Below are 19,106 nucleotides of genomic sequence, written 5' to 3' on the forward strand. Positions count from 1 at the left end.
AGCTTACTGCAAGGGTGACCACACTCTGCTCTAAACAGAGGGATAAGCTGTGTTCCTGCCCGATCTAAAACACATAAGCAGGGACAGAGGGAAGACCACCAATTGTCAGAATCTACAACAAAACTACTGGTGAGATGGTAAAAACCTGCATTAAAATAGCGTGTGATTTGACATATTTACTCAGACATGAGACAGCAGTCACTTGGACAAAGTTCATACAGAATTAGCACTGTAAGATGCTTAGTGTTAAAGAAAAAACAGCCTTACTATAAATAAAATAATATTAAAATATTTCTACACATCTGGTGCACAATGCCTTGCAAGTAGTTATAATTGCCCTAATTATGGAGATGAGTAGATGCAAGTTTTTGTCTTCACTAGTTGGTCCCTACCTTTTACCTCTACAAATTGCTCCCAGTAGGAAGCAAACAGCTGTCCACACAGTTAAGTTAAACACATGATAATAACTTCTGAAGAATCAAAACAAGCATTACTCCAACAAAGGCATTATATTTCCTATTATTGTAAAAGAAAATGTATGCTCTATTTCTGGGGTAATAGTAAAAATAATAGGTTATTATCAAGAGCACAATTTCTTAGCATAAACAAAGATTTTTCTACTATTCTGTGATCTCAGTTCACTAAAAACAGTATATTTCTCATTTGAAGTAAATACTAGTGTAGTTATATACAAAGCATTTACTTTTTAAAAAACCTCAGCAGATTGCACAGGGATTTTAGAGTTGAGAGTAAAAAAATCAGTTCTCTATTACAAATGGGACAAAACTGTGTTGTCAAATGAGGTCTCATAAGTCCACTGGCATTAGCAAAACATGTGAGATGTATGTTTCTAGTGAGAGCTTTAATATGAAATTCAAAGATTCACATCAATATGTGCAGAAGCAGAAGAAACTTAAAAGGATCCAGAAGCCCTGTCCAAGGTTAATTTTGACTTTGAATGACATTTTTCATAAAATATTGAATCACAGTGATTGTGAAGAACAAGAAAAAATATAAAAATATTTAACACTGAACAACCTACAGCATAATTTCTTATTTTTGGGAATTTATTGCTTTTAAAATGATGAAATCCCAAGGCTGCAGACTTGGTGCTTGATGTATTCCTTGTGAAAAGTACCAGACATTTTTTTCTTAAACTCAAAAAGGATTCAGTCAGTTTTGAGCAAATGTGTGCTCATTATCTCACACAACTGGAAGTTCTGACACTGAAGCAGTTCAGAGAAAACAAACCTGGCATTTGTCATGGTGGTTGTACTAAGCTTTAGTAAAACACTAGCTTCCCCTGTGCCTAGGTTTTATTGTAATGTTTCCAGCAGTCACATTCTCTGTTATAAAACGTGGCTGTTAAATAAGCGACTTCCATTGAGGAAAGGTGGGACAATATTTTTGGGGTTTTGATTGGGTTTTGGTGTGTTTTTTTTTTTTTTTTTGTATTTTAAACTACTTACAGTGCATTTACACACTTACTCAGGCCCTGCTTTGCACTGTGTGCAACTTCTTACAGTTCCTTGAACATAGAAAATGGCTGTTATTTTAATATCCTGTACCAGAGAGTAGGAAAAAAAAAGAAGAAAGTCTATATATCCTCAAAAATTGAGGAAAAGCTGTACCACAAAGTAGCAAAAAAAAAATAAAAATAAGAACAAAGTCCATATATCCTCAAAAACTGGTCATGTGAGACAAAGGAAAAGCTCACACCAAGCACCTCTATAGTCCTCCAGATATGCACAGCCTGGAGGCCAGAAAGACTCTTCATTGAGAGCAGCTTTCGCATTTTCTATTTAAAAAAACAACAACAACCACCAACCCAAAAAAAAAAACACCAAAAAAAAAACCAAACAAAAACCAACTACCTAAAAATGTACAATAAAATTAATATTAGATTTGATTGCTACAGCATTGAATGCTCCTACCCATTATAAACAGAGATATAAAACACTCTCACATGCATATCTTCCTGGTAGGCGGCAAGAACTCCACACCTCAACTCCTCCTGTAGCAGAGCCTGGCAAAGGCCTGCGCTCTCCCATTACCATGCTCGGTGCTACAATGGCTCTCCCAGGCCATTATGCCAGATGAAGCATGACTGCAGAGGAGGCCGAGTACCCCACCTAAAGCCTCCCCAGCCTTGGCATCCTGCTGTAACTCAGCCTCCCCACCGGGCTGATTTGCATCTGGCAGCTCTCCAAGGCATCTGAAACATGTTGGCCCTCTCGTTGGCAGGCAGAAAAACACCTTGCCCCCAACAAGACACTGTTTTCCATCTGGAACTGAATGGGCAAGTGTTCACAGCTTTTGTGCTCAGCCACTAACACACATTAAACAATCTATTAACAGACCAAATTAATGAGGTAGTGCCAAGTCTGAAGTCAGCTAAGCCCTGTGCCTGCGCATAGCTCCCTGCAGCATATGTTGGCACCGCTGTTTGTAACACATCCAGCACTCAGGCATTTGGAGCTCAGCCTAATTAGCTCCCTGCAATTGAATCTCAACTCTAGCCCTGATTCAGCTGCAATGGAAGTTTTGAAAGAGGCCTATCTACACAGCCTTGCATGTTTTCTCCCTGGCACTTGAGGAACCAGGGCAAGCAAGTGTGCCAGAATTGCCCAACCAACCATTTGACAGAGACACAGAAATGTGAATGCTGCACTTACTGGTTTTTTTAAGACCATTCATGTGCAACTTTTAAAGGTAGGATAATTCTTTTCCTACCTTTAAAAGCAAAGATGAGAGAAGGACTAAAATGTCATACTGGAAGGATGATGGGAAAAGAGAGAAGGCCTATCCTAGGAAAGCCTGCCTAAAATGAAAAAATGCATAACTTCTATCTGTGCATTTCACAGTTCTTTATTTCCCCACTGCACACAACCTATCTTTACTGAGCACTAATTTTTGCCAGTTTACACTCTTCTACTTCCATTTGTTTTTAGAAAACCTAAACATCAACACAATTACAAAATCTTTTTTCTCTCTACAAAACTTCCTTGACCCAATGAATTTTTTTCCAAGTAGCCAACCATATCCCACTATGCATTTCAGAACAGAAACTGGATTTTCCCAATTATTGCTAAAAGTGTCTTCAAAAGGCATTTTAACTAGAAGTTATCTAGATTTTCACCTTCCTTCCCCTTCAACAATCAATACAGTTCCACAATAATTTTCATGATGCAGCAATCACTGAATGCAACAAATAATGCAAAGATGGCGATTTCATCAAAGTGGCTTCCAGGCATTATCTACAAGCATTGGCATTGAGAGGATTTGGTTTCTCTTACTGCTTTTCTTTCTGATGACAGTCAATTACTAAGTAAACATGCTTTTTTTCTAGTCAATTACACAGTTATTTGTATTTGCATTTCTTAACCTAAGAACGTCTACTGTCCCACTTGGATAGAGAAATGGGGAGCCCTTCTGATCTGTAACTAGAATGAGACTTGAGCTCTTCATGGCACAAACTTGGGCTGGTCTCAGCCACAAGACAACCAGCCACAAGAAACTTCTGACAGGTTACAAATTGGGAAACGGGACAAGAGGAGGGAGCTCTGTACTAGCCAACCCAAAAGATAGTACGTCAATTACATGCTCCCAAAGAAGCACTACTGTAGTGCAATATTGTTGATTGTCATCATCTTATTGCAAAGGTTCCATACCTTCTCAGTGATTCCCCATGTATGGCTCCTCACAGCACAGCCAACAAACTCCAACTCTCTCCCTAACTAGCTACCCCACTCTTTTGTAGCACTCTTTTTCTTATTGGGCACAGCTGTGGCCTGTTAAGGGCAGGCCTGTTCCTAATCTTTGGTGATTAGTACAGCTGCAACTCCTCAGGTGTGAGATTACCTTCTGCACTATCTTTATTTTCTTACATTCTATCCCCCCACACAATATTGTGGCTAAGGGGCTGCACTGCAGCATGCAGAGAGTACAGAGGGAACAACAAAACCCTTTAGCCACTCTCACCTGCCTCCAAAAACCTGCCAAGAGCCCAAGCTTCACCATCAGGCTGATCAGCAAACAGGGGTGCCTCTGCAGCAGCAACTCCTAAACATGAGCAACCTTCTTACATAGCGCAGGCAAATTGTCTTCCCTCCTCTCTGGGAGCACTTAAAAGTCAGCTTTCCAATGCCTTTTCCCCTCAGGTAACACTTTACCAAGCAGATAGATAGATAGATAGATAGATAGATAGTGTCCAGTTGCAAAGGTGTCTGCTCTGCTGCAAACTGGCCTCAACTAAACTACCTCGATCATGATGAGACAAAAAAAGTTAAATCTGGGTCTTCCTGCTATTGACAGCAGGGAATATGACCCTGAGCAAGTCATACTTCTTTCTTTCCACTTGGAAAAGCTGTGCTTACCTTGGAGGATTTATGTCTCCTTTTTTTGTTTTAAACAGAATCTGGAAGTCTGATTTCAAGCCACAAAAATTTCTAAACATACAAATGTTCATGTCAAAACCACAGCATTTCAGTTTGCAACATCCTTCAGTCTGAAAGAAAAGTCATGTGTGAGCACATGCACACACTAATTGTTTTATGGATCTTTTTTCCTCCTCAACATTTTACACAACAAGTATGAACCAGTAGGTTTGGAAGTATGTTTGCACCAAGTCTGGAAACATGGCAAAAATGGGATTGTAAATTGGAGTTATGCTTTTTCTTCACGCTAAAGAGCACGGTGTAAACACTGCATTGCCTTTAGTAACTGAATACTGTGAGTCCTGATTCAGGCAACTGGAATATTCTATCTACCCTCACTCCCTATCTCTGTGTGCACACACATGCAGCCATGCTGCTCAGTCTGCCTGTTTCCACAGTTTTCCAAACCCCAGCCACTGGCCAGTCCAGGCTTATGTAAACAACTTGGGATTCAAACAAACTCAATGACAATCATTGCTGATTAAACCAAACCTATACAAAGGCAAAGTAAATTGAACCAGGTACAGGCATGCAAAGATAAGACAGATTATCTCACATGGCAACAAAGGAGAGGTGCCACAATGGAACAAACCAACGGTCCATCAGTTTCCAAATTGCTCCCTCTGGTTACAGCCAACACTTCAAAGAACACAGGGAGTCAACACTGCCAGAAGTCATTATTTCCCACACCAAGAACAAGATAAATCAGTTCATAACTTTAGTTTCTTCAGGCACATTTCAAGATGCTTATTTTAAAATTAAGAGGGTAAGAAGAACCTCTTCTGTTGAGCACCTAAACCTAAAATAATTCTTTTTAACATCTGACAACTTCACTTACTCTGGACAGTCATTTCCAACTGTGGGACAGCACCCAAGAGTTTCAGCAGGCCACTATGAGGGCAGAGTTTCTTTTTCCACCTCTTCTCAGAGGCTGAAAATTTGATTTGTTCAGGCCACAGAACATTTCACCTCTCACAGCTGCCCTCTCAAGGTGCACTGCTATGGTAAGTGTGATAAGATGCCCTAGCCTGGAAGGTCACTGAGAACAGAGGCACTCAGTCATTCCCCTGCTCTGACAGCCAAGGCAGATTTGGTGGCCCTGGCTGGACATTGCCACCCACACAGCCAGGCCACAGGGCAAGCAAAGCCTGCAAAGTCTGAGTCTCCAAGCAACCACCAACTGTGTCTGCAGAAGCCATGCAGGTAGATCCTCAGACACCAAACACAATTTACTTGCCCTGGTAAAATCAGGTGTATGTACACCGTATGCTTCATCTACTTACATGAAATTTATTACAAAATCAAACCAAGTCAAGTAGCTGAACTAAGAGGTTCTAGCATCTCCACAAGTAAATTTAGGCAGGTTTTTTGAGTTAATCAATTAATGGTTGATTAGCCATTCTTTCTCCCCACAGAGACCATTTCCTCAGCCTTCAAAAATCAAGTACAAGTGAGGGACAATAATTCATTCTCTATTCTGCTCACTTTGGTTTAAGCAAATAAGAAAAACTCTTAGAAAAGACCTGTCTAGAATTAAATTAATTTAATCAGAGACTGGGGTGTCAAATTGCCCTGGAGATTGAAAATATCAACAAGAGATAATACACATTTTGCATAGTGGAAAATAGGTATTTCTGACACCTTATAAAAGAAATAATTCAGAAGAAAACAGGTCATGGCCTGACCTGTGCAAGACAGCCAGATTCCATCCTTTAAGTCAAGGGTACACAAGGGCCTTACTCACTAGAACAAGCAGCAATCAAAATAATATGAAACAAACAAAACAACCTAGAATCTGTGGATTAAAGCTTGGTGTCCAACTTCCCTTTTCTAAACAATATAGCACAAAACCAAGGAAAATCAATCCTGAGTATCAGTTCTTAGCTATTAGTATTCTACATAGCACTGACTAAGATTCCTGAGCAGGAAAAGGGTGTGACAGGCAATCAGTAGATGTAGCTCTTACCGCTTGATAAACAGTGTTTTAACAAGCAGCCAGAGATACAGGAGTACTCTACGGAGTAAGCTACATGGGCTATTCCAGGAGTTGTTTCTAACTGTAATAATTACAGCACATAATTAAGAACACAGCCACACACTCCACACCACGCAGAAAACAGAAAATTAAGCCTCCAGTGGTTGTTGCTCCCATCACTGGGCTAGATCTTGGCCAGGGCTCTCTACTCAGCTTAGGGCTTTATGCCCTGATTTAACACCACTCCCGTTTCCTCTCCTTCCCCTCTAAACATTTAGGACAGCCACTGAGACCTCTCAGGCAGCTGAAAGCCCCTGGAATAGAGCAGCAGGCAGACTGCAAGGGGAGTCAAAAACACAACAGGCAAAATGAGTTCAGTTCCTTAAACTCGTTTGGGCAGGAGAGACTAACACCAGGGTCCTGGGACTCCCCAAGGTAAAACCAGGCTTAGCATTCTATGAATGACTGTTTGCATGCTGACAAGAGAACAATCGAGTACTTCCTCCAGTGGGAAAGGAGCACATGCACACCTCTGTGTGTGCCTGATGACTCCAAGTCCTTTCCAGCTCTGCACCTCATCCCTTGTATCCAGCTGCCTGCACAAAGCAGGTCCTGTGCCTCCTCCCGAGGAGACACTAGTGCCCAGCAGCTTCTCTGAATCAGACAAATCTGCCTCAGCAGTTCATTTTAGCAGCAATTCATCTGCCAATACTCAGCACCTGGCTGGCAGGCATTGTACTCCAGAGCATTCCTTTGCACAGCAGAAACTTGCTTTGGGAGCTCAGAAAGAGCTGGAGAAGTATGGACCAAAGACCAGTACCTTACACCATGATTTAATGGGCACAAAAAGCTTATATACTACAAGAGAAGGAAAAAAAAAAAAAAAAAAAAAAAAGCTGGGAAGCTGGGCTGAGAACAGTAAAGTCTCAATTCCCTCTGCTGGTGGGAATCAGAGTTAGGCTGCCTAAATGGTACTTGCAGATCGCCTTGTGAGAAACATACAAGGGTGTCAGTACCCTCTTCTGTCTCTTCAGTGCCCTAAGGAATTTGAACAATGCTCGGTAAGAGGCTTGAGAATATTTACTGCCGCTGTCATTCGTCATTGCATCAGAAGAGTTCTGGAAAGAAGGGAAATGCTGGGGCTAATGCTTACACCATGGGTGTGTGTTGAGGGGGAAACACGTAGTGACTTACACAAATTACAGAATCTTAATTCTTGCGCAAACAGGATTAATCCACACTGCAAATACTTGAAAAAAAAAAACAGTTAAAAGTTGTGCTAGACCCTTTAAGTAGTGAAAGGGCTATAAGCTTGGTTTTTGTTTTTCAGAGTTTTCCTAGACTTGCTGTTAAGATTTAGAGAAGATTAGTTAAGATATTGAAAACAGTTTGCTGCACCATCCAAGCATAATTTGAGACACCTGGAAGGTCAGAAACCATACAAGATAGCTACCTAAAACTCCTGGTTAGGGAGAGAGAAAAAAAAAGGGGGGGGGGGGGGCTCCAATTCCCAAAACTGTTTTACATTGTTCAACGACAGCTATTAGGCACTTCATCGTTACAGTCATTACTCATTTTCTCATCTCATAGCATTATCATAAGGCCAAAGAGAATGGAGCCCACAATTATCTCATCAGTTGTATCCAGTCATCTCCCAATTACATACACTCAGATGACAGCTGTTTCCCCTGCACTAAAAAAAAGTTGGTACCACTTAACCTGTTGACCTAAACACTCCAGAATCCTCAAGTGTGGAACAGAAGCACAAAATCCTGCACTAACTTTAGATAACAGTTATTTAGAAATTGAACTTAAAATCAGAATACAGTAACAAAGTCATAAAAACTGACTTTGGTGTGATTTGTCTTAGGATTTTGACCACAAAACATCTTTAACTCTAGCTATTGGAATGAGCATGTATTCGTATAATGGATACACACACACACACATATATATGTTTGTGCATGAATACAATAAACACACGCCACATTCCTACCTGACCTTCTCACCTACATTTAACACACGCCAAATGCCCAAGGGCCACACAAGCCTTCAGCAACACCTCGATGGAAAAGCTTATACCTCACAGAGACACCTGTTGGGATGCTCGTGCTGCACAGACCTGCTGGCTGGGTTTGACACTGCACTCTACAGACAGTACTACAGAAAAAGCAACTTTCAACCTACCTGCGGCTCAACAGCACCCTCCGACCACCACCTCCTCCCCATCCTAATGGATAGCACAAGGAGGTAGAGCCGGAGCAATAAAAGAGGTAAGGAAAACGAGCATCACCTGTTTCTCATCCTCCTCTGACAAGACTGCAGCACTGATAATTGACAGCACCTGTTCAATTAGAACCTGCTGCTATGCAGCGAGCATCGGCATCACACAGGTGTCACTGCTTGAAATCAGGAGCCATGCATCAAAAAGTAATAAAGAACGGGTGACACTGCTACCTACTTCATTTCTACGATCAGTATGAACAAGGCTCCCTAGGTAGCCTTCCGAAGAAAATTGCCTGAAACCAGTTCCTGCACTATTTGATAAATACACCCAAGGGCTCCTGAACTGAGATACAGCATTTCTCTTAACTAAAAAGGCAAACTTTCCCCTGGAGGGTGACTTTTGTTTTACTTCACACCTGCAGGGAAAAAAAAAAAAAAAAAACCACAACAAAAAAACCACCAAACCACGCACAGCCCAAAGGACTGTATCTGCCCGATGTGTAAGCGCGGAGCACCGGGTAGGTCTGGGCGGCTCGGTGCCCGGGGAGCCGCCGGGGAGGAGAGGGCGCTCGGCAGCCGCGGCCGCTCAGGGCACGGGCAGCGCTGCAGCGGTAACGGGAGCGCGGAGCAGGTGCCCGGCGGCAGCGGGGCGCTACTCACACGGTGAAGTGGTACACGAAGCACTTCCATCCCGTGGGCCGCTCCAAGAAGTTGTAGACCCTGCCCTGGACGCTGCTGCGGCTGAGCAGGGGCTTGCGGAGGCTGTAGATGGAGACGCGGGGGTCCAGGCTGACGGGGGGCCGCGGGCAGTCGGCGCTCACCACCAGCACCTCGCTCCGCAGGCGCGGCGCCCGCTCCCGCTCCCGCTCCGGCGTGGGGCCGCATCCCGCGGGCGCCTGCCCGCCCTGCGCGGCAGCCAGCGGGGCGTAGTGGGCGTTCGGGGCGCTCTCGGCCAGCTCCAGCGCCGCCAGCTTCTTGCCGGGCGTCATGCTGCCTCTCCTGGGCAGCGAGAGCCGGCCCAGGCTGCGGCCCTTGGGCTCGCCCGGCGGGGAGCTGGAGGACATGGCTGGGGCGGCGCGGCGGTGCCCCGGGAGCTGCGGGCGGCCACGGGCGCCCCGTCCCGCCGCCGACACCGCTGGCCCGGCCCCCGCGGGGCGGCTCCGGCCGGGAAAGGTGCGGGAGGCGGGGGCGGGCCCGGCGCAGTCCCGGAGCCGCCCGGCGGGAGGCGCTGCCCGCGGCTGCCGCTCCCCTGCCCGGCCGCGGCCGGAGCATCCCCGGGCTGCGCTGCGAGTGTCGCTGTCCTCGCTGCTGACCTTCGCCTGCAGCGCCTGTGCCTGTCACCGCTATGGCTGCGTGCAGGCCGCCTCTCACCTGTGTGAGGAGCTGCCAGGGCAGAGGGCAGGGAACAGCCTTCCAGCAGCCCAGCAGACTTCCCTGCCTTCTCTGCCGCTCCAGTGTTTCCCAGAGCTGTGGCAGTGGGTGGCTTGAGATGCTGGGGTACAACCCCTCACTTCAGATTTAGGACCTCTGAAGCCTTCTGCACCTGCCGCTCCACTCCTTTTTGCAGAATTTCAGCACCTGGGAGCAGCAGAGCTCTGCCAGAGTTTGAATTCTCGAGGAGGCTCTTTTTAAAATGAGTAACAAGAACGATGAGCCAAAAGAACTGGTCTCGCAGTCCTTTGTGTTATTTTAACCAAAGGCAGTGAATACCTGAAGGACTGGGGAAACAGTAGAACTCAGCAAACGCAGTCCTGCAGAACTGCATCCTCTACAAGCTGGGTCCCTCACCAGCATCGTTCTGGCTTTTGTGGAAAGTTGCATATGTTTGGCCATCGAGACCAGGTCATTCTGAGGCCCTGGATAACTTTCCTGTGTGGTGGAGTTAGTTACGCCTCCCATAACTGTGCTGTGAATCAATCTACTGTGACTTTGGTGCGCCAATTAGTTAACAATTCCTATTCCCAGAGAGAAGGGAAAGGTGCTCTTTGATCTGGACTGGTGGGTTTTTTCTTCCAGCTCAAAATAGAACAGCACTAGTAAGAGCTATGTTGAGTTCATGGTTGATACTGGTACCCGGACAAGAATGTTACAGGGAGATAAGGTGCTAAATAAAGTTAAACGAAAACAACCCTTCTAATTGCAGCTCCATTCAAATGTCAGGCTGCACAAATTGTAGGGGAGAATTGTAGGGGAACCAGGCAAGATCCTCCACCAGTGTAAACAAGAAAAACCAGTGGGCTCTTGTACTTATTTACAACCCTGAGGGATCTGGCTCCATCTTAGGAATACAAAACCAGAAGTGTTAAAATGAGACTTTGAAAAACTTGTTTCTAAACCAACAATGTCCTAACCAGGTTTTCCCCCCCTCCACCAGAGCATGAAGAACAAACCAGCTCAATAAAAACAGCATTTCAGAGGAAAAATTTCCTGCACCAGGTTAAAATAGAGCCTGATTCTTCTATTTTGAGGAACTGTTCTTTCCTGCAAGAAAAATGGCTAATGGAAGAAAGAATGTCACCACTACCCTTGAAGGTTCACTGTTTGAGGGCCAGCCTGATAAAGTCTTGATAATAAAGCTAACAAATGTGTTTCTTTATGTAAGTGTTCCGCTTTGTTTTATAGACCAACATAACATTGTCTGGGTTATCCTGGAGCAAGCTGCAAAATATAACACACAGAGTTCAGCCAAACAAGAGGCTGTATGTTCATACAAAAATGATGTTTTCTTCATAAAACTTGTCAAAATCTTTAAAAAATATTGTGGCATAATGTTGTTATTTATCCACTGATTAACAAAACAGAGAACAGAAACTTCACTCTATCTGAACCTAGGAAAATGGAATTTCTGCATTACTTATGCAGTGTCCTTGCAAAAGAAAAGTTATGGGGTACTATATACTTAAATGACTGAACAGGGAGGAAAATTGGGAAGATCTAAATTTGATCTTCAGTGGTCAGTGAGAAACTGTTCCAAAGAACCAAAATTTGTTTCAATATTTTTTTTACTTTAAAAGAAAAAAAATCTCAAATATATTCCACATCCTAATATATTGAATTGTTTTTCAGGACAGAAATATTTTCCTAAGGTTTTAGGTTGGAATTCCAATGCTGGCTAAATATTTCAAAGAATTGTCACAAATAAAGGAATGTTGAAGTATTTAAAATTAGGATTTAGGTAATATTTCAAGACCTTTTCCCAGAGTCAAGGAATTAATCAAAATTTACATTTTAAGTGTGTTGATGATAAATGATATAATTTGTTTTATGTAGCAAAAAATCATATTGTTAGATGATTGCCAGCTTGTTCAAGGTACTAAATGGTAAAACATGTCTGGCACAGGTGAAAGCAAGAGCATACTTAAATAGAAGTGTCAAATAAATGACTACTTAGTGATGAGAATCCAGGGTACAATTATCTTTAATGTATATTAAGTTGCTAAAATTGTATATTAATTTGCAACGTTTTCAAGATGCATATTTTAACATAGTAATGGAAATTCCCTTTTTTTCCCCTTCTTAAGTTGCCTTGTCTTGATCTTCTTGATCTTAATCATGTTTATTTTATAAAACAACAGAATTATATTAAGTGGAAGAAAAGAAAAAAATGAGTGTGGTGTATATATGAAAGAGTTAAAAATGGGAAGAAGAGGGAGATGAGTGTTCAAATATATTTATGGAGCTTGGTATCTAGGCTTTGATAGTGAAGAAGGTAGGAAGATATGTTGAATAAAGAGGATGTGGGTTATAAATATTAAGGCGGAACTACTGTGTTGAATTGTTTCTTGGAATAATAGTAATAGTAATAGTCTACTTTGAGTATTTACACAACTGCAGTGAAATTAGTAACACCCAGTATATTTTAATTCAAGTTTGCAAGAACTGTTTTAAATCCTTATGTCTTTAAGAGGGCGGTGATTCTAAACATGAGATATCACAAGTCACTATAGAATGATGATAATACAGTGAAACTGGTGGCAAAGCTCCCAATTTTAGAAATTTAATTGGAGCAAGACTAGTAAATTATTAGTTAAAGGCTTTTTTGATCAAAAACGCTTGTACCATCCTGGGCCTCTTTGTGTCATCCTGTACCAAGTTATGAGCAATATCTGCCTGCAGTGACAGGTGTGCCCCTGACACGCTGCATTTTCACTTTGTGCCTGCCAGAGCACCATGCAGCACCACACTGCTCAGTCACTGATGAAGGTTTACAGGCAGGAATGGCTGCAGCCAGTTAGAGGCACCTTGATCTTTTGGCTGATTTCTCCCCTGTGGAAGCTTAGACTCAAAGAGTTTGTGTCTGAATGTTCTCTGTCCTCTGAAAGCCTTTAGCACGTTGCAATTACAGGTTTCACCACTTCTGGCATGGGAATCTTCTTGTTTGCTGTTAGATTACTTTGTGGGATGGTTTTTGTTTGAATTACCTTTGGGTGTTTTTTTCTAATGCCACTTCAATTTCTGCCCAGCTACAGTAGGAGACATGTTAAATATCAGCTTTCAAGGAAAGGAAAGAGAGAGTTGTGTTGTCTCAATTTTTTAACTCTTTTTCTTGGAGTAGAGTAAATATTTGGTTGTGTTCAGTTTCCTGGAGAATCCACATTTTGATTGAGTAGATCATTATAAAACACAGTCAATGGTGAAGGTAATTGTCACTTGAACTAATAAAGTTCTAGATTGTTTATATATTTTCATATAGCAAGGTATCAATTAAAAAATTTAAATTAAATTAAATTTAAAAATTCTGCTCACAGACTTGTCATTACTTTAAAAACATTTCTATTAAAAGCTATAAAATAACTAAGTACTTAGACCTCAGACAAAAACAACAGTTTGAAACCACAACAATAACATGGTAGACCAATAAACCTCAGCCTTAAGATTCAAAACAAAAGCAAGGGAAAGAGACACAAGGGTTTGCTTCACTTTCTAAATCCTGGGAAGACTATGGCTTAGCCAGTTCACTAGGTAGATGGAGAGACATATGTAGGTTTTCATTCATTCATCAAATTTCCAATAAGAATAATTTTATGAGTACGTGTAGACATTTTCCATTGGACACCTTGGTAATTTCATTTATCATTATTTATAATAATTCTAAATCTATTAATATACAACTTGTGTGCCTTTATGCAAATTAACTTCAGGTTTTAAGTTTAAGCAAAATCTTTGCTACAGGCTCTTGAATACATCCATGCTTCCTTCCCCTGTGCAAATCCTGCAGATTTTCCCTGTTGGCAGGCATTGCTAGTCAAAGAACTCAGCACACCAGCAGAAACTCCAGGTACAGAGAGTGTATTCCAAACTGCAGTATGTCCCAAAACACTGACCATCAACTTTTCATAAGTCAGAGATCACATTAATTAATCACTTCCTTAGTAGACTAATCACTGCCAAAAAGACACACTTCCAGCAGGTGTTTATGCAGTCTGCTTTCCTGCCAGCCACTTTCAAACAGATGGAGCAGACAGAAAAGAGCAGATATTCTACTCAGAAAGTTTGAAGTGTCCTTTAATTCCTTCCCTCCTTTACTGATGGGTTATTTTGAGCAGTGGATGCAGTCTGCTCAGGAATCTGGGCAGCAGAGAGAAGCAGCCCTGCAGGAGATAGCGAGTGGCATGCACCAGATATCTGGCGTATGGAGGCCATGCAGCCCTGCTGACATCCCTGATTAGCATTATCTCTGTGAATGCTAGCTGAGTGCAGGGTTATGGCTACATTTACTTCATGTGTTTACATTGCTCCATGGGATTTTAAAGCATATTGCTGCTGTTCTGGGAAAGAATTTACTGTCCACCAATGCTCAGGTTTGAAGTTGTAAAGCAAAGAAAGACTCTGAGAATATTTATTTAGGCTTATGCCTCACAAACACTTTCTGTTTTGTTTTCAAACACATTGGGAACTCTGAGCCATTGATCTCTACCCTCTGGATGCAGCTATCCAGACAATTCCTTATTCACCTCACAGACTAGCCATTGAATCAGTCTCCAATTTAGAGAGAAGGATGTTGGGAGGGACCATGCCAAAGGCTCTACAGAAATCCAGATAAATGACATTCCTTCCTGTCAAATGATATTCCTGTTTCCCTTGCCTTGTCCACTGACGTTGGCATTCCATCACAGAAGGCTGGTCAGGCAGGATCAGCCCTGGGTGAAGCCTTGCTGGCTGCCTCACATCACCTCCCTGCCTTAGCAGAGCTTTTATGAGGATCTGTTCCAGGATCTTCCCAAGCACAAAGGTGAGGAAAACAGGTCCTCCCAGATGTGTGCAATATTTCCCTTTTTCCAGCCACATGACACTTCACCTGACAGCCAGGACTATCCCAGTATCACAGAGAGGGGCTTGGCAGCTGTGTCAGCCAATTCCCTCATTCCCTGGCATGCATCTCATCAGGTCCCATGGGCTTCTGTATATTCAGGTTCCTCTGGTGGTCCAGAACCTGATCTTTATTGCAGTGGGAGGGACTTTGCTCCCCCAGTCCCCATCCTGCTGTCCATCCACTCGAGAGCTGTGAGAAGAGAGGTTGCCATTAAAGACTGAGGTAAAAACCTTGGTAGACTCTTAATTTCTTTTGTTAAGGAACATTAATTTATACAAAAGGCTAGAACCAGCCAAATGGAATTTTGGTTTCCATCACTAAAAATAAAAATTTTTTCTACAGTGTTTGCCTCTCTTATCTGCTTTCTGGCTGACCAAAATCTTCCACGTGTGAGTCTGAAGAATTCAGGCTCTAAAAGTTTACTTGTTTAGGAACAGGACTTCAGGGCAGAGCCCTTGAATGGCTCACAGGCATTAAGAAAAAAAATAAGAAAGTGGTGCTAGAATTGTAACTGAACTATGTTGGTGCATCACAGCTTGAAAAGTCCCTCGCAACATTTTCTTCCTGCCACCAACCTACTTGCATTCTTCAACAAAGCAGCAGTAGGAAAAATAAAAATCTAGAACTTGGGAAAGCTAAGAGAGAATAGCTTTAGGAGATCTTGCTCCAGACACACTTGTAGATCCATACATGGATCCAGTCTGTTTCAGCAGTTGCCCATAGTGTCCTGTCCTCCTGAGTTCTTTAATGTAGATAATTTTCCAGCAATTTTTGTAACTGAAAAAGATTCTTTTATGTACTACTCCAAAAGAGAAAGCTAAAGAGGCTGACAACACCTTGGAACATTCATTTTCACCGTTGTTTCAGAGGTGGTGTATTTCAGTCTCAGGAGCAGGTGAGACTCAGAAGGGTTTGCTTGCTCACCGATGCCACACAGGATCCTGAGTGCACATTCTTACCCAGGCCAGCACGTCTGAGGGCAGAGTGACTAACAGCATTCTCCAAATGAAGAGATTGTTACATCACTTTCTTGCATCAAAAGCAAATTCTCCTCCTCACATTAGTCGCAAACCTTCTCTCTGTTAGGCTAAAATCAGCACCAAATAACACTGCTGAGCAAGCTCCAAATGAGTTAACTGAGATTCTGAAATAACCCCCAATTTTTTTGCCCCATGGTTGCTTATGGAGAGGACTGCTCTTCATGAAAGGATGTCCTGGCATTTCAGAAAGGGTTTCACTCTCAGCAGCTGAGAAAGAAATCACTGGGTATCACCAAATCTCTTCCTGGTCCAGGAACACTTCCTGCCTGTGACCACGTTAATCTGTAACATATAATATCCTACCTCACGTGTAAGGAATGGCATGGGACAGATAATCATTCTTCTTCAGCAGGACCCACTTGCCAACCCACTTGTGATGTCAAGCATCATCTGTCTGACAGTAAAGCCTGCAGCTGAATGTCTTAATTGCAGGTAGTTCACTGGGAGGTCTTGTGCAATGCAAAGAATTTAATGCCAACTCTATGGGAGAATCAAAGGTTTTTCAAACAGTAATCCATCAAAAAGCTTTCTAATGCTTAAAAAACCCCAACCACAAGCAAAGAACAAATACCAGCAATGTCCCCTCCCCTCCCACTGCACCTTTTTTTACACAAGTAACCTCTCAAGGCAAACAAATTGGAAACTATAAAACTCAGTGGACAGACCACAGGAGACCTGTGCAACAATCAGCTCTGCCAAACTGGAATTTCAGGTTGCTTTCATCTCACAAAATAAGTTTTCACTTCGCTAGGACCATTCTAATAGGTAAAGCTAAACAATGGAACATAATTTAAAGTCTTGCAAAAATTGTTTTAACCTGTTCCATAATTGTGATTTAATGCCAAATTCTAGAGATATGCCTGACCTTTTTCTAATTGGGTTAATTGCAATTCTTATCTCAGTGTCCTCATCTCCAGTGTCTCAAAAGCCCAGTTGGATTTTGTGTTTTACAGTGCAAATGCTAAAGCTGAAGCTTGCTGAGCTTGTGGAGCCCCAAAACTTTGTGTGTGAAGAACACCACAGCTCCCTCTGTATTTTTGTGGAAGTGGAAAAGGGAACATTAGAGCACCCTCATCATCTCCCTGTTTGATGGCTAATCACAAATCCAGTGACCCAGGCTGTAGCACAATTACTTTTTAGCGACCATTTGCATGCATAGCAAGGCATTAACATTTGTTAACTGGGCTATTAAACTGCTGTTAAAATTTGACATCACTCGAGGGCTCTGCTCAAGTACCACCCAGTGGGAAAGGAGGTTACTGATTTCAGACTCTCTGCACCACGTCCAAATCACTTTCTTCTCAGAAACTCTGGAAAGAGAATAGCTGCATTTGCTTTGTACTGCCCAAAAGAACAATCCATAACCTTACTGGTAAATTACTTCATCTACATCTTCAAATCTTCAAAGCTGATGTGCTAACCTCACTAAGTCAGGTGAAGAGGAAACAACCCACCGAAGTCATATCTTACCAGCAGAAAAGTTGTTTTTTCTTGACCAAATTTTAAAAATAATTAGTTAACTCATGTTTGCAATTATTTCAGACCTCATTATAAGCAAACACTTTGGTCTGCAGAGCTTTTTTGTTTTTCTTTAAAGACACCTAATGCTTCAAATGTTTTTTGTAGTTTGTTTCTATATATTCTATTCCTGGAGTTCCCTCTAGTGGCTAAAGTGTCAAGTTCATCTGGTCTGGCTTAAAAGGCCACAAATGTTTTGCCTCATTTTCTTTGGTAGCTATTCCTCGTAATAGACAAAGATTTTCCTAACGCTTATAATTCCTCCTACTAAATAAATGTCAAATTAAATAAAAATATTTTTCACATTACAAAAAAGAAAGAATAATTGTACTAACTTGATACATTATCCATATTTGAATAATGAATAATAGGAAGCTGGCAAAGAAAGGATCAAACTCTTGTAAATACATTGAATTTATGAAAGCATTTTCAGTCCCCCATCAAAGAGAAAAGCTGCAGTCTCTGACCTCGGACTTGGATGGCCAGAGTTCAGCAGCCAGTTCTCCCACAGACTTCCTGTGTGACCTCTCTTGTGACACTGTTCTTATTTGTGCCTCAGGTTGTCACTTTGTAAATGGGATAATGGCACTGTCCTCCTTTGTAGCTGCGATGATAAACGTGATTGCAGGTCAAGCACTCGGATTTGCTGGGGAAGAAGAGAAGCAGCAGCAATCACTATAAAGGCAGGGATTCTTTGGAAAACTGCACAAAATTCTGGTGTGCAAATAGAACACTGGAATTCTTAATCAAGACATGTTTTGAATGGAAAGACGGACTTGAATGAGTGCTTTAACTGTTGGCATATATAGAGATTATGTAATATATATTATATTATATTATAGTATTGTATATTATCGTATATTATCATATATTTATAGTATATTACATATATATATATATATATATATATATATATATATATATATATATATAAAACTATGCCATATATACAGAGATTCTTTCTTGCATTTGCTCTTGGTGAAACTTCACCACCTGAACAGATTTGGAAAGGAGCATTACCTGGCTTATCAGCTACATAGTAAAATACTTCAGTGTCACTGATAACCCTGATTTTTGGAGTTGGAGGCCAGCCATTGCACACACCCCCTCTTCCACTCCCTCCCCCAAATACAGCCCATCACCACATCCATGGCTGGTTTTGATAATCAGAAGGGGAGAAGTGGGAATCTGCTGAGGATGCAAAACATCAAATTTTATGTTAGAAGACACAGTTTAATGCAACTAACATTCCAATGAAAGTTCCACCCTATAAGATAAAGGAATAATTCATTGCACATACAGTGGCAGAGTGAGCAAGGCAGTGGAAAGAGCTGAATAAACAGCGTCATGAATTTGCAGGTGCATGTAGCAGCTTACAAGATTTTTAATCTGAAGCATCTGTAAGATAGTAATTAATTATGAATCTTCACACTCAAGAATTATTTCCCTCTTAGCAGATTGGCACTAAGGCTGGAAGGCTACCAGGAAGGGAGATAGATGTACAGGTGTCATGATGGATCAGAGTGGCCAGTAAATCCTACTAGGATTCTCCAGAAAAGTTAATGGAACTGTCTGGGGAATGTTTTGTTTTTTTTTAA

The 19,106-nt window shown here is 42.0% G+C and overlaps 1 protein-coding gene across 1 annotated transcript in view; it reads right to left on the bottom strand.

The window, feature by feature from the left end:
* Nucleotides 1–9,701, bottom strand: part of KCNQ1 (potassium voltage-gated channel subfamily Q member 1) — a 332,636-nt gene extending 322,935 nt beyond the window's left edge. Inside the window, exon 1 of the mRNA XM_063158638.1 lies at nt 9,298–9,701. Within this exon, the coding sequence (XP_063014708.1) occupies nt 9,298–9,701 (404 nt within the window). The remainder of the gene's footprint in view (nt 1–9,297) is intronic.
* Between the last annotated feature and the right edge of the window lie 9,405 nt (nt 9,702–19,106).

Source organism: Melospiza melodia, chromosome 6 (assembly GCF_035770615.1).
Source record: "Melospiza melodia melodia isolate bMelMel2 chromosome 6, bMelMel2.pri, whole genome shotgun sequence".
Lineage (NCBI taxonomy): Eukaryota > Metazoa > Chordata > Aves > Passeriformes > Passerellidae > Melospiza > Melospiza melodia.